The 16,652-nt window shown below is 41.7% G+C and overlaps 1 protein-coding gene across 1 annotated transcript in view; it reads left to right on the forward strand.

The window, feature by feature from the left end:
• The first annotated feature begins 3,252 nt into the window (after positions 1-3,252).
• ARHGAP10 (Rho GTPase activating protein 10) overlaps positions 3,253-16,652 on the forward strand; it is a 133,442-nt gene continuing 120,042 nt past the window's right edge. Inside the window, exon 1 of the mRNA XM_042871710.1 lies at positions 3,253-3,472. Within this exon, the coding sequence (XP_042727644.1) occupies positions 3,319-3,472 (154 nt within the window). The 5' untranslated portion in view covers positions 3,253-3,318. The remainder of the gene's footprint in view (positions 3,473-16,652) is intronic.

A 16,652-nucleotide genomic window follows, 5' to 3' on the forward strand; every position in this document is an offset into this window, starting at 1 on the left:
ATTTAATATGAATTACATTGCTGATAAGCCTGGACAATGACATCTGAGGAGGAAATTCATACCACTTTAAGATACAAACAAACTTGAGTTGCCTCAGCCTTTGACTCTGCTCTGTATCAACACAGATCACGGGCAGCAAAATCCAGACCTTTGTTCCCACTCCTCAGTGCCTCACCTTGCCTCCTCCCATGCCAGTGACGCTGCTTATCTTCTTCCACCACAGAACATGGCAGGCTGCCTCCTCCTGGGATTAACCCTGGAGTGCAGCTCTCTTCCAAAAAAAGGCAGCGTTCATTCAGTCTTGTCCTACTTTTGAGACAAGAACAGGCTATGCCATTGTTCAGTAATTACAAAGCGTTTAGAAGCTGTTCATCATTGCTTCACTTCTGAAAAGCATGAATGCAGCTCACCCAGGGTTTTACAGCTGTGGCTGCTGCAGATGCATTCATTTAGGAGAAAAAAATAATCACCATACAAAAATGCCAAGCCAGCATTTTGAACAAGGTGAAAAATAGTACAAATGGAGAAAAAAGTTACTCTGAAAGAAACACAGAAACAGTTAAAACTATAATCCATAGTAAACATACTACTGTTCTGCAATATCACAGGGGAGGAGGAGGTGAGTCAACGAACTTTCAGAGTGAAGGGACCCAAAGGAAAGCACTGAGAACAGGTAATCTGAATGACACTGCCACCAGCTTCCCACAGAGAACAAACATGCCAGAAAACCGCAAAAAAACTGCTTAGGGTGAACAAATTCCAAGAACTGATAAAGTGCTTAGGGTAAATGAATTCCAAGAGGATGTGCAAATATTAGCGTCAGAGGATAATAAAATAGATCTAAACTGAGCTGTAAAGCAGGACCTAATATCTAAGTCAACTGGTATAAACAGGCACTCAGCCCATCATTCCATTTTGAAGGGAAAAGAACAAAAAGCAACAAAACTGTGAACTTCAAATGAATTGCAGATGGAGAACAAGCTTCTCTGAATTTAGCTTAATTATGCTTCCCAGTTGTAAGATGACCTTACTGCGAGAGGGAAATCATTAATACCTGCAGAACATGGCTGGAAAGAGAAAACAGGAAGCACTGTTAATTATCACCCACGGACAATGAAGTGTTACAAGAGTGGGACTCTCCCAAAAACTGTAATGGGCCAGTATCTTAGCAGCTCCATCATCCTCTAAAACCATATTTCTAGATCGGAGAAAATGCCAGATGGACACTATATTTTACAGCACTTATTTCTAAGTGTAAATTAAGTACTGCTGTGTGCTAATTTGACCCAATATAAATTGATATTTCATGCAGTTACATTAATGGGTGAAGATTACCAAAAACTGGCAGTGTAAAATCTTTGCAATGGGAAAAAGTCAGTTCAGTTCAAAGGCTAGGTAGGGTTTTCCTAAGTTCATACCCATATTGTACTTTTTATGGGAAAAAAAAATGGTCACAGAATATGTTTGCATAAAGCTAAGATAATAATAATAAAAAAGGGTGGAGCTGAAATGAAACTAAATTCTAACCCATGTAAGGATTTTTCTCCTGAGGTAGAAGCATGTAGGCAGGAGACAAAACTACAATACCTTTGAAGGATGTTGCTGCTAATAGTGTTTTCTTCAATGTTTTCAACAACTAAGCACAGTTGCACGTTGCAAATAAAATGCCAGTAAGACTGAGTTAAGCTTACTAACCTGTAATCCATCCTTCCATTGCAGATTAGAAGCATGACTAGTCGGAGGAAAACACATCAGAACACTGACTTACATGAAAATCAGGATATCTACGAACAACAGGTATCTGTATGCAAGAACATAAGGTGAAGTGAAACCAGATACCTTGCTAGCATAAGCCTGTTGTGTAAAATAACTTGAAGTATGAAACCATGCTTGCAATGGTTAACAACAGAAAATAACCAAAGCAAAGATGGTACGGTATATAGACAGGATGTTGCTAAAGGTTCACATACTCAAGCTACACTAGTCTTTTAAATGAGCCTGCAACAAAGCTGCAAAATTTGATGACATCGAGTAGAGAATGGCAGAAAAGAGGAGAATTTTCTAAAACACCGATACAAAAACTTACAGGATTCATTAGCAAAGAAGGTGTAGCTACTTTTCTTGCTCAAACATGTCATTTTTGTCTGTTTAATTTAATAAGTTATTATTTCTACCCCCACAATTTGACCATTTCAGGATGAGATTGCGTTTGAACCGGTGGGTTAGGTTTTGCAAAACACAATCTCTCCCAGTAGTCGCTAAGAACACAGGGTGTTGTCAGGATAACAATGCTGGGTGAACAGTGTAGAATACCAGTGTAACATTGAATTGGCTTTATGTAAACATAAAGATTATTCTTTTGTCTTTTTCTGAATTTGAATTCAAGCAACTCCATAATTGCTTTACAGCATTACAGTGGAACGATAATAGGAAAATTGCAGTAACTATAAACAACCATGAAAAATATTATTCTAATTTTCTTCCTGAAGATGAGTACAGGACAAAGTAAACAATCTGTTCATAGAAATATTTGCTCTTCAAACACTGCTCCAATAATTCAAACAGAAATAAGGATTGTTTGTTATTTAAGGTTGATTTTTAGTGTCCATCTTAGCCCAGTTTTTAGTAGCATACTGACTTGGCAGTTCAATGATTTCAGAAAGCAGTCAGAGCACACGCTGTGACGTAGCAGCGGGAATGCCTGGCTGAAGGGGTTGAGCGTACTCTGCACCTCCTGGCCTGCCTTCAGCTCAGCACTGAGGTACATAGAACAGTCTTCCCGAAAGTCTTGCTCTTCCTACAGATTTTGTATGAGTTTACTAAACGAAGACATAAGGGTGAGGCTTAGCTACCTCCCCCAATTAATTTCACACTCAGGTACGTGAGCAGGATAGGGTCAGACCCTAGTTGAGGGGCACTAGCTGGCTCTAACAGCAGACGCAGTCGGCACTAAAACGGGTCGCCCTAAAACCGCAGGTTTCGGTTAAGAGCCTGTGTCCCCCTTCAAGCCTCCTTGCCCTAAAACCCGAAGAAGTGTACTGCGTGCCCGGTCACCTGCAGCCGACAGCCTCCGTTCTAAAGCATAACCCCGAAGCGCTGCTGCGAGGAGCTCGCAGCTCGCCCTTCCTCACCAGCCTCCTGGCGCGGCCCTGCCGCCCGGCGCTGAGAGGCGGTCCGCCAGTTCGGCCGGGCGGGGCTCGGCGGCGGGGCTGCCGGGAGCGGGCCACCTCCCCTGCCCAGCCCTGAGCTCTTTGTGGCCGCCGTGCAGCGGGGCGCGCGCTGATCGCTGCGGAGGTCGCCGCGAGGAGGAACGCAGCCATGGGGCTGCAGCCTCTGGAGTTCAGCGACTGCTACCTGGATAGCCCCTGGTTCAGGGAGCGGGTGCGAGCCCACGAGGCCGAGCTAGAGAAGACCAATAAGTTTATCAAGGATTTGCTCAAGGATGGGAAAAACCTGATCGCCGCCACCAAAAGTGAGTGAAGAGGGCGGGGGAACGCCGGCGCCGAGCTGTCTTGGCCGGGCCCTGGTTTATGTCTTTGTCGGAGCGGGGCCCGGAGTGAGCTAAGGTGTTAATCTGCCGGGAGGAGTGCATTGGCGTTGTACCGGTGCGTTGCCGAGCCGAGCGGCTTGGGAATTGCCTCTGAAAATAAAGAAAGGTGTCACGTGTGCGCCTGGTGTCGGTGGGGAAGCTGCTGAAACGACGCTTTAGTTACAGTTTTCAGTTTGCTCTGGAATCACAGGGCTTACGGTTCTGTGGGGACAGCGCTGCTACCAGCTCTGTGTTTGGCCTCTGGAAACATGACGATTTTTTTTCCTTTTGCCCTTCTTGAATGTGTTCATGTATTTTATATATCTGTATATACTATGCATAAATAGTAGCTGTGCTGTGGTTTGGTGCCCACGTTAATGCATGTTGTTACTGTAGTCCAGTAGTAATGTAATTTCTTCCATTTAAGCTATAGCGCTGTAGTTTCCTTTTAAACATCTACTGGGATGACTGTCTGTAGCCATTATTCAAGTGAACAACTAACACAGCAGTGTGACACTGCGTTTTCAAAAGTGTTCTGTGTCTCCAACGTCACAGAAAACATCTGAAAGCAGAGAAGCACAACTTCCAAGATGTTTCCTTAAAGTAAGCTGTGAAGGATTAGGCCAGTGGAGGGGGCGGTTCAGCTGTCCGGATATAATGGGGGTCCTCAAAACTGGGGTAACCTGTCAGATGCAAATAAAGGAATTTCCTTCTCTGTCTTTCTCTGTTTGATGTGCTCCAGCAAAAAGAAAAGGTTGAAAATGCTTTATCATGTTTCATTTTGTAACTCCTGTTTGCTGTCCAGTTAATGTTCAGTTCTTGCAGATCAGGTGTTCCTTAAGGATGGTTTTTAACCTGCCATTTGAACGTGATTCAAATGTGTAAGAATCCATGCTTCTTAACATGCAGTACAAAGTAAAAAAAAAGTGTCTAAACTTGACCAAGAAAGGTAGGGTGGAATCATCCTCCTTTGCTTGTACTTCTCAGATACTCTAGGAATTGCCCCACAACCTCAGTTTCACACATACACAAGGGAAAGCTCTAACTTTTGAGTCCCCTGACTCTTGCACAGTTCTGTACTGATAACAGCAGCGCAATATCCTGTGCAGGAGGGACTTAGCTCTGTATGCTAAACTTGCTTATGCATTTCAGTAAGTCTTCCCTCTTAGAAAGCCTTGTTTGACAGTTTGAAACTAAGTCATCTTCCTCTCCTGCTGGTAATGCAGTCTCAGGTGTTCAATGGATACTGAAGACAAACAACCAATTAAAACACTGGTGGTTTGTGTGGTGGTTCTCCTTGTGCTTTCAGAAGAAAGGATCAGCATGTAACTGTGCTGAGGAATCCGATTCTTTCATTGTCAGGAAACTGAATGAGATATTCTCTCTAAAAAACGGGCTCAAGAAGTGGTCTGGATACACCCATTGTACATTAACTATGTTTTCTAAACTAAGTCTGGCTTGCTATGATGTAGAGAATGTGAAAATAAAGTAGGGCATTTCAAGAGCTTAAGACTGCATCTTAGGCAACAGTTGAGTGTGATTTATTTTGTAAAGTTTACTCTTTTCTAGCATATTGATTACCAAAAGCGAACATAATAAACTTATCTGATTGGGCTGCAATATACAGAATGTATGAACCCAGCATTCTTAAGTTTGTGTGAAATGAACTGACTGCATAGAGAACACCTGCACTTCCTTCTCTTAGTTTTATTCAGAACCACGCTTTCCCTATTTCTCTTGAAAAGCAGCAGCTTACCAGAAACGTTGTGAGGATCTTTAGGTGTGAGTAACTTCAGTGACTGAGTACATCATATTTCCTGTCTGACAGTCAGCACTGCCAATGGCTTTGATGCTGCTCACTCTGGCTTACATCTTGCAAGATAAGCAGATACTGCCACCGCTCCCTCTGACCATAGGCACTGTCAGTACCTCCTGGGACAACAATAACAGCACTGCACATCCCCTCTTTGTGACCTTCCTGTTTGTCTCCATGGTTGTAAGAAAGCGTGTTTTCCACATAAACTTAAATAACTGATTTTGTCAGTACAGGACTACACTGCTTTTAGTAGAAAAATAAAAGTTGATCTCTTCTTTGTCATTTGGTGAGCTTCCAGTCGTCAGTATGAGGCACATATCAAGTGTATCTTTGCAGCATTAAATCTTTCAAGAATCTGATAGAAAGATAAACAAAACAGGCTCATAGCTGTCTTATTTCCTGTGTCATGGTTTGAATTGCCAAGTTGTGTGAGTAAACAATAGAGTCTCTTTCATTTCTTAAAACAGTTAGATATCATCTAAAGGGAGCACAGGTAAACTACTTTTCCAGTGATCAGTAAGCACAAGCAGTATACAAACAAGCCTTTCAGAATAAAAATCTAATACATCTCAGGGGATTTCAGTTCAGTCAAACAAGTGAGGATCACAATGATTTGAAAACTACTTCTGGATGGAGTTAGTAATTCTTCTGTTGAAAGAAACTGTATTGAAAGGTGCCTGATCAGAGAACACTTATTCTGAAATAAAATAAGAACTTGAGAGGATTGGTTCTGAGTTCTCAAGATCTGTGAGGCAAATTATTGGAAGCTGCAGAATGTGCTGGATAAATGCTACATGCTTACTTTCTCATTCTTGGCTTATCTAACTCTTTAACACGAGCGTGAAATTTGAAGATTCTTCTGAAGCCCTTTTCTGTAAGTGTACAAAATCAGGAGCTGCCTCTTCGTGTATTATGGAATTCCCCTCTCAGGTTAGAGTAAAATGAGTCATAGGAGGGCTTTGGGAAAGGTGCCTGTGTGTGCCCACAGTTATTTCCCATGCCTGCAAGCCTGGCCTCACTCTTCCTGGATGTAAGCTCAAATCAGAGGAGAACTCGGCATGGGTTCAACTGCGTCAATTTTGTGAAAGGCTAATAAGAGGAAAAGAGAGAAGCTGGGAAAATAGAGAACGTGTTCCCAGGAGCCTTTCAAGTCATGGTCCTTAGGCAATACCCGTTCAGGGGAAGCCCAGGCAAAATTGGGTAGGGATGAGGCTACCTGTGAGCTCTTAGTCTCACCTAAAAAGTCTCATAAAGCCTTTTATAAGGTCAGGACCATCTAGAGCTGCTACCACAAGGGCACCACAGGGTTCAAAATACTCCAATCAATCATGCTAGAATCCAGAGCAGCCTGGGAAACTTGCCTGACTGCCCAATTCTCATTCATCTCTCTGTGCATCTATTTCGACAGAGAGCAGGATGGATCCTACTGTACCTTGAGATTTTCTGACTTGTTGGCTGCTCTATTTGGTGCGACAGAGAAAGAAAGCAGTCATCCTTTCTAGTTTAGTGCTAGTCTCTGCAGGCAGCTGAACTTACTCAGAACTCTAGTGACTGTTTCTTACTTTTTTTTTTCCGTCATGTTTTTTAAAGAAGGGTTATTCCTTATACTCTTGACAGAATGCTAAACAATAAACAACTTAAATTTATCTGTAGAAAGAGTTTTTTGGAATACAAAGAGTTACTAGCAGCTGTTACTGAAGAATGCTGGCTTGCTCTAGGGAGTATTTCATAAGAAAAAAGCCAGGGGATTCTTTTTCCACTGAGATATTCTCAGTTATTAGTCACTAGTTTTTTTTTACAAGCTTGCTGTACAAAAGATAAGCAGAGTGGCAATGTTGTTGGCAGTGGGAATAAAGCCATTCTCAATCCCACCCTTGACCTACTGGAATAGGCTAAATCTTTTGACGAAGTTGACTGGAGAAAAACTTCCAATCCAAACCCTGGACCCCATCTGATGTCTGTGTTCACCAAACATTGTTGTCTTTTCACATGTTCTCTTAGTACATAGTTTTGGTTGAACTTCCAGATGCTGGTCTTGGAGAGATTTTTTGGTTTGACAATGGACATCATTTATATTACAGGAGAGGCTGTTGTAATCTGCATCATAACACAGCATGACAGTTACTCAGATTACTTTGAATCACAATGCTTTTTTTCTCCAAGCACTAAATATATATATATTTTAAAGCTTTCCAAAGTATAATCTGCATTTATGAAATGACTTAGCTGAGTGCATTATGGATGCCAGCTCTCAAAATCTTAGTAATTTTCTGTGACAGTAACATGGTTCTTTTGGCACTCCAGTGCACTTCAAAGAAGTAAGGAAAAAACCATTAATATAAGGCTCATTAATAGCTTCTTTCAAAGAAATAGACATTTATTACAGATTTTTAAGCAGCCAAAGATTGAGCAAAAACTGAAGTCCTTTATCAAGGATGAAGAGGGGGGAAGACTGCAAAAGGGTCCTAGTAGAACTGGTGTGCAAAGATACCTAAATCTTCAGTGATGAGCTGTGTCTGTCTTTCCATCCTCCACCTTGAATTCAGTGGGAGGTATGAATTTATTTCCATGCCTTGTGTTTTAGATGCCACGTTAGTTTTCTATTTGTACCTCAGAAATGACATTTATTTCTGTTATAAGGTGTGCTTTATATGTGATGACAGTAAGCAAGTAAATGCTCTTGAACCAACGTCTTTGTCTTTGAAATTAATTTGAAAAAAACTCCAGTAGGGCAGACTTGGATAAAAACCACGGGTGAGGTAGCGCTAAAGCATCAGGGCCTGAGCAACTAACATAGTATCTGATGGCTTTTTTTTCCTGATTTTAAAAACAGTTTTGTATGAAGGATTAGGGAAAGACTTTCTTAAAAAGAAAAAAAAGAAATCCCCCCCCCCCCCCCCCCAACAAAACGCTGAGTAGAACATTGCATTGAGCTCCACCCAAAGTAAATCATTCATTACTGTGTCAGTAGCTATAAAAAGCGTCAAGCTCATTCTGTGGAGGATGCCAGTTTGTCATCTTGAATCATCTTTCCAGCTTGCATTACTAACTCCTTTACTTTCTTTGTCTCACACGTGTTCCACTGTTTTTTCCACTCTATTCCAACTACAGCACTGTGCTAGTCAACTCAAGCACATTTCATAAAATACAGGAATTTTATCAATGATAAGAGATGCAACAGGTTGTTCTTGACTGAAGTGATTCTATCTTGTGAAAATTTGTGGAAATGTCAGTCTTCAGCTTTAGATAAACTGTGGGTGGTCATTAGAGAATACTGGTGTCTACTGTAATTTCTAGTCTTCAGGACACAAAGAAGGAAGTGGAGCAGTTTAGAATTCTTACAAAAGCTGTCTAGTAGATCAAGTCCATTTACTGAATTTAATGATAAACCTTTTGGAAATGGAATATACTGGATTTTAGGTTTTTTTTTTTTTTTTTTTTTCATTTTAAGGAGACTTCACTGTTCTACAGTTTGTAAAGTCAGAACACCTGCTTGCAATTAAATAGTGAAAAACCAGATTCACTGCAAAGGCTGCACACCTGCTAAGGCTGCCATTGTTTTCCATTCCTGTAATGGTATTGTACTTGTTAGCTCTGTAATGCAAATATACTGTGCGGTTTGATAAGCAAAAATTGTGACTCTCAAATCAGTCTAAAATGAACTCAGAGCTTCCAGAGAGGCAGATCTCCTTTTGTGATGTGCGCTGAAGTTTGATACAGAGGCAGAGAGAGGTGATGCCCTGCTTTGTAGTGCTCTTTCTTTGGGACTTGCAGCAGCAGGAGTGCTGGATGCTGCACCCTCGCTCTCAAGAGTAGCATTTGGAAACCTGTTTCGCAGTGTCATACAAGAACTACATCTCAGTGCTTCCCTTTTCCTCTCCTTCCTGGCTGGTTTTTGACACTGCATTAATTACCTACTCTGATCAGTTTGACCTCTGTGCTCTGTTTTACATTCAAGGGTATTTTTATGACTTCCGGATGTTTGATGGAGTTCCCCTTCACATCTGAGGCTTAGAGAGTCTCTAATGCTACTTCTGAGTTTGCAGGTCTGACATGCTTTTTTTCTTATGACAGCTGTTACAGACACGCTATCACACATTGTGTTGATCATTCTTGTGAACTTTGTACAGAGGCAAGAGATATTTTGAGCAATTGAGTGCTTTCCTGAAATCTTGAATGAATATAAAATAACCAATCAGACTGGCACAGGCACATTATGTACAGAAGAGCTGAAAAAACTACTGTTTAGAGACCATTAACATAGGCCAGCTTTGATTGGTACCCAAAAATCTATCCTGTTGCTAAACCAAACCCATCTTCTCTGACAGCATAAGACAAAACCACGATACTTTGCAGTGTGAGAACAAAGGTTGGCACGGGCTCTCTATCCCAGCAGCTCCATGAAGGTCATGCTATGTGTGACTGTGCTGGATGAGAAAACAGCTGCAGGTGCTGCAAGTGAAACACCCCATGCTACATACTAGGGATAGCCAAAGTGCCTGGAAAAGCATCCCTCCAGCAAAGAGGATATTCAAACTGAATAGAAAGTATGGTTGGGTTTATGCTGTTCTCAAATTATTTTTCTAGACAGATATTTTCCATAATTCCTGGCACACAAAAATTAATGCTGCATGTTTTTACTTCCCCCATAGCTACTTGCAGCTATGGACTCAGTTTCCCACCACTGTCCTGTTCTTGTGTGAATGCCTTCTACTCTGTTTTTTGTTTCCTCCTGCATCATCTTTTGCCTCCTGCGTATTTGCTCACCTTCCATGAGCAAAAATTGAGAGAAAATAGCCAGACACTCAAAAGCAGCGTGACCATAACAAGCCAAGACTAGGTAGGAAGTTCGTAATCCTCAGGTTGTCATCTGTTAGAAAGAAGCAAAGGCAGGGAAGAATAGCATTGCACAGATGGAAAAAAAAAAAAAAAATCAGTCTTCTTAAACTGATGTGGTTTTACTACTGCCTGCATCTTTGATTAAACTTATTGTTGTTCCTTGCAGCTGTCTTTCTAGCTTACAGGATTGGGCAGGTAGAAGTTATCAGGTCATTAGGTAGGTCAAGAGGTTTTTAACTCTACTGTCTCAGCTCATCTGATTGTTGCTGTATCCCTTAATTCTCTTCAGCTTTTGTATGTTCACCTGTTGCTTGGGACTCTGTGCCCTTGAAGAGGGAAAAGAATGTTCTGTTTAACTTGGCAAGAAGGCTTAAGCAACCAGGACAAAACTGAGCAGAGCTGTGTATCAGAGCTTGGCCTTGGAGAAGGTTGTACAGCTTGTGGTGTGGAGCTCTCAGTCAGCCTGTTGCTATTAAGAGCTTTTTAATAGTTAAATTTCTCCCTTTCCCCATTAGGCTAAAGTAGGGCTCAGAAGTGGCAAATGAGCACATGGAGTGATTGAAGCCTGTAGCATTTCAGCCTTTTAAAAAAAAAAAAGCTGTAATATGTCAAGTCTCAAAGCAGAGAGAGATCACCTTGTTGTTGTTTGTTGTAACCTGTAGCTTTGCCAGCTGATATAATAGCTTGCATGCTTTAAAAACATTAAAAATAATGGAATACAGGTACAATGGAAAAAAGAAATACTTTTAAAATCAATAAAGAAAAAGCATCAGTTTGCAAACAAGAGAAGGGAACAGCTTGCCAGGTCACCAGGGACTAGGGAAAAAACTTGTTGAAATACAAGTTTGGAACACATCAGTGCTTTGAGAACAAGGTAGTATAATTTGTGTTGTCAGTGTTGCTTTCCTGTTAAAATACCAGGTTGTATGCTCTCTGTAGAAGAGACCTATTATAATTAACAAGCTCAGTTACTTTCCTAAAGTTTTGTCAGTTCAACTGCTTGGTTGTCTTTTTTCCTGTAAGGAAGCTTTTCTGTAACAAAACAAAACATTTTTCTTCAGCTTGCTCTTTAAAAGTTTTTGCTGTGTGGTGTAACTCTGTAACACAATGAAAAGTGCCACGATAATAGCAGGATGGCAAAATCTTTGGCTACAGCAAATGAGGACAAGCCCAAATGCAACAGCTAGAGATACAGAAACGAAGGAAAACAGCTGCTTACCTTTGGAAGTCTACAAAGAGAAAGAGATCTCCACCAAGCCAGCCTTGCCTCTGCTGCCAACCCTTAAATGATATCTGGGAAGGAGTGGATCCTGGTTCCACCCCTTCTGCTCACTCAGGAACATTACATGCACCTGTGCTCCCCAGGGTTGGCTCTGCCTTCCCACCAGGTGCTCAATCAGTGGTTCAGGCTGTGACTTAGCATTTCTGCTAGATATGATGATATTACTGTTCTTCTGTTATGTCTTATTTTCTTTTAAATCTCTATACTTAGAGTAGTTTTAAATTTCTGTGTCACTTCTTAACTAGCTGTTGCAGTGTTATCACACATTCTGCACTTTTGACAAAAGACATTAAACAACCTGTCTCTTTCATAGCTTCTTTTAGTACTAATATTGGAAGTAGAAGCATGTAATGCTAAAAAGAATCTGCAAGCACTCCTCTGTCCCCTGGCCAAAGTTCATTACAAAATATGTCTGTGTCAACCAACACCATTCGTGCTCTCTGGACATGCACCAAGGCTTCGATGTATGTCTTGCAGTGAGGGGCCCAAAATCGAACACAGTACCTGAGCTGTGGCCTCAACAGTGCTGAGTTCCCTGCTTCTGCTAGCAGCACTATTTCTGATACAAGCCAGGATGCCATCGACCTTCTTGGCCACTTGGGCATTCTTCTGGCTCATGTTCAGCGAAGCTTTGACTAATATCCCCAGGTCTGTTTCCTCTACACAGTCTTTCAGCCACTCCACCCCAACCCTGTAACGTTACCTGGGATTTCTGTGGCCAAAGTGCAGGACCTGGCACTTGGTCTTGTTGAACCTCATCCCCTTGGCTTGAGCCCAGTAATGCAGCCTGTCCAGATCCCTCTGTAGGGCCTTGCTGCCCCCAGGCAGGTTGACACTTCCAGCCAGCGTGGTGTCATCTGCAAACTTACTGAGGGGGCACTCAAAGGCCTCATTCAGGTCATCAATAAAGACATTGAAGAGGACAGGCTCCAGTTCCAATCTCTGGATAACACCTTTTGTTACTGGATTTAGCTCAATTCACCACCACTCTCTGATCCCATCTCTCCAGCCAGTTCTTTACCCAGAAAGGAGTGTTCCTGTCCGAGCCACGAGCTGCCAGATTCTGCAGGAGAATACTGTAGGAGACAGTGTTGAAGGCTTTGCTGAAGTCTAGGCAGACTACATCAAAAGCTTTTCCCTCATCCACCAGACAGGTCACTAGATCATCCAGGGAGATCAGGTTGGTCATGCAGGACTTGCCCTTTGTGAACCCACACTGACTAGACCTGATCCCCCACTTGTCCCACACGTGCTGTGTGATTTCTCCCGAGACTATCTGCTCCATAACCTTCCCTGGCACCAAGGTCAGGCTGTAGTTCCCCAGATCCTCTTTATGACCCTTCTTGTAGATGGGAGTCCCGTTGGCAATTCTCCAGTCTTCTGGGACCTCTCTTGTTGACCAGGAACACAGATAGATAATGGAAAGCGGCTTGGCTATCGCCTCCACCAGTTCCCTCAGCACTCTTGGATAACTCTCATCTGTTCCCATGGACGTTTTATAGAATGTTACCACACTGATGTGATAGTTCTCATTTAGTGAGTGCTACTGGGCGAATTTCAGTGTTGTGTTGTTTCCCTCACACATTCTTTGCTTAAATCTGTTGGTCTTGTTTTCTGTCAGTCACTTCACAAATTTTGATAACTTCTGGACTATTGCTCCTCTTTGGATTAAGGCATACAGGAACACTCCTGTTGTACTTTATGCGATAGGGAGTTGAAAACTTGGTGGTGTCAGCAAATGTTCTTACATAGGATATCCACAAAAATAAAATGATAAACAACACAAAACAAAACAGTGGAAGGAGCTGTGTGTAGGAAATGTCATCGGGAAAATTATTGTCTGCTTAGGATCAGCCTAAGCATAACCTATTTGAAATTCTTGCTAGTGTTTTCCTGTGTTTATTTGCAACATTGTTTCTTTTGTCATGTAAAATATGTACAGTTCAAAATGAGCAAGTATGGGATTAACCTTAAATAAACAAACAAATCTCTTAGCCTACAAAGTGTTTTGAAAAAGTCTGAAGTGTGTACAGCGTTTTAGATGCTGCTATTTCAACATCCTGCAAAGTATGTTGGGCTGGATGAGTGAGATGAGAGACCAAGTTGTTAGATAAGACTGCACATCAAGTCTTTATTGGAGTTGGAGTTAGTAATTAGGAGGCCCAGGCATTTAACCTTCTAAGCAGGGCATTTGAATAAAAATTCTGTTTACTAAAACAGATTGCCATTCCATCACAGCACAGTCACTGTGTCTGCAATTTCAGGCTACCGATTCAGTTCCCACATGATGATCAGAAGTGTTTTGGTACAGGCACTCACAGATTAGAAGAAGGGATGCCGAACTGTAAATGTTTGGTTTTAGCACACGGTCACATTAAACATTCGGGCAAGGTGGTGATCACCTCTACTTGGTTCTTTGTGCTTTCTGGAACAGCAAGCAAAAACTTGAGATTGTGTTTAGCTTGGTGACTGTCAGAATCAGCAGCGTTTGCATTTGTTCTGGCTTGAGATGTATCCGGAATCTACTGCTCAGTTCCTGAACTAACTCTAAACTGGCATTAATTTTCAGATGCTGGTTAAGTCTCAGCATGTTAATTTTGACTTATCCAAACCTGGTCTTGTGCCTTATGGTCCTTTCTGTCCCAGGTTGCTGTTCTTCCCTGCACACATGTTAATACTGGCTGCAGTTCACTGAGGTGGGCCTGCCGCACTGCTGCGCCTTGCTTGTATCTGTGATGCAGCAGAGGTAGCCAGCTACATGCTTTCATGTTCAGTGCCAGTTGGAGCTTGCTTTTCTCTTTTTTCCTATCTTGGTAACCGTACCAACTCAGCCTCTGTCCTAGCAGATGGTTGCTGGTAAGAGGAGTCCTAAATTTAGCCCCCGATTGTTCCTTCTGGATCCATCCTTAGTCCCAATTTGGTGACTGCAACCTTCAGCAGATAGAAGCCAAGAAAGGCAGTTTTCTCTGCCCATGCTAACATCATTTGGCAAACCTTCGCTGAACCCGGCAACAACTATTTCTGCTGGCTGCTACTCAGCCCTAGAAGTAATTGGCTGAACTTTTGGATTCTTCTCTTTTTGTGTCTTGACAGTGGTAACTAATAACAAAAACCATCTGAAAATCCTGCAAGTGAATCCTGATCTGTCTTGCTTTAACGTGAAATAAGCGGCTCCCACTGAGCTGAAATCTAAGTCTCTGTCTGTGTTGGTTTACACTGAGTAATTATGGACAAATGTCTTAAATTAAAGTAGCCTGGAACTTAGTTTACTAAGAGTACAGGTTATAAATTGTGTGTAAAACACTTGTGGCTTCTGTTTATGCCACTGGGAAAGAAGATGAAAATCAGAAATGTGTTGGGGTTTTCGTGGACAACAGTCAGCCATCAGCTGCATTGCGAGCTACCAATAGGCACATTGCTTTGTATTTTTAAGTAATTCGGTATTTGTAATATTAGTTGCCTTATTTTTTTTAATACAGAGAAGATGATTGTGCTCTGAGCTGGCTTCAGACCAAGAACTGCTTATGCAGTGATTACTGTTTGCAGACGCCCGCTTTGGAATTTGGTCTCTGAACTAAGCTTGCTAGGGGGTGTATTTTTTCAGGAAGTAGGTTTCCTGCAACCTGATCTGAGAAATAAAACACCTGAATGCTTTTCCTTTCCGTAGCCAATGGTGTGTGAGTAGTTTGTCTTATTCTGTCCAGATTGCACTTTGTTTAAAGTTTTATACAAAGGAATAAACTAGAACTTTCATGCTGTATATGTTTGAATTTTAGTATTTCCATGCTACTGGTACGTCAGCTGTCCCAAATTGGTTGCACTCTTAAACTTGGGATGCAACACTGTACATCACTGCAGATTCCGGAGCTGCACTTCTCAGTGTCTGTGCTCCTGTGTCCTGTGAGAATGTTTGCTTTGCCTGTCTGCTCTGCATCTTCCAGGAGATGTAGTTGTCATTTCTATTCAAACAACTGTTTATATATAATCTCTACTTTCTGCTCGCTGAAGTGAGAAAAAAATGGAGTATAAATTATAGCAGACCTTTTATTTAGAGATCTCTGGGAAAAGTATGTTGCGCTTTTCTGTTGTGCCTGTATGAGGTTACATCGTATATTCACTGTGTAGGATGCCTGCTTAGTCAGACATGCTAATATGCCTCCCTTTGAATCACTTTTCCTGCACTTTAAGTTAGATACTAATGCTCGAAACATTGCCTAAAGGTTTAAGCATTTTGGATGGATGTTTGTAAACATTTTGGATGGGTGTTTGAAAAGCAGGGTAGTATGAGTAATGTTGATGTTGTGATTCTATGGTCTCCCAGTGGTATTTGTGTATGAGCTTATATTTTGTATAGTCATGTCTGTGTACTGCTCATCTGTGATGAGGAATGAAGGGAACTAAAATTTACTAATCAGAAAAACTTCTTTGGTACGGCGTCCTTTCCTAAGCAGGGTTATTAATTGAGTTAGAGGATTTTAAGTTGATGATAGGATAGCCTGAAACACACTTTCTCAAACTAACAAGGGCCTTCATGATTGGTACAAGTATCACTTTTGTAGCTATTGCCAGTTAAGAAGAGAATGTCATCCATTTGATGGTAAATGTCCTAGGCGGTATTTGTTGCACCTCGTGGTGCAGTGGTTTCCTGATGGTTCTCTGAGCAGCTTGCTGGCCGCAGATTATGTAGACTAATTTATGGAGGAAAAACTGTCAGCAAAACCACAATGAGTTGGGTGAGATTTGTTATTCAGTGTGTGCTCTGTGTGTTTTGGATAATGTAAAAGACTGCGTCAAGTGGTCTTTGCTAATTAGTTCTGACATAGCTAATACCTGAAATACGGGCAGGATGGTCATGTGGCCAACTCATGGATTGTCAGCAGTGAATATGTTTGTGTTGGGTCAACTGGGTTGTTTTAGGGAAAGGGGTATTGCATAACAAACGTGTTAAAATGTTTTGTACATACTTGGATTTTTCTATGCTGAAGTAAAAGATTATGGTATTTATACAGTCACCTGTTGTGTGTGTTCCTCATCTGAAAATGAGAGAACAGTGTAATTTGACTGTCTGCCCATCTACCAAACAGGCTGATTTTGAGAATCTAAGAATCATAGGAGGTGTCTGTATTGTCAATCATTATCAGGCACAGCAAGACCAAACTGTGTATCTCCATTTCAACAGTGGCTTT

This window comes from Lagopus leucura, unplaced genomic scaffold, assembly GCF_019238085.1.
Source record: "Lagopus leucura isolate 7727_CA_CO unplaced genomic scaffold, USGS_WTPT01 Super-Scaffold_100004, whole genome shotgun sequence".
In the NCBI taxonomy this organism is placed as follows: domain Eukaryota; kingdom Metazoa; phylum Chordata; class Aves; order Galliformes; family Phasianidae; genus Lagopus; species Lagopus leucura.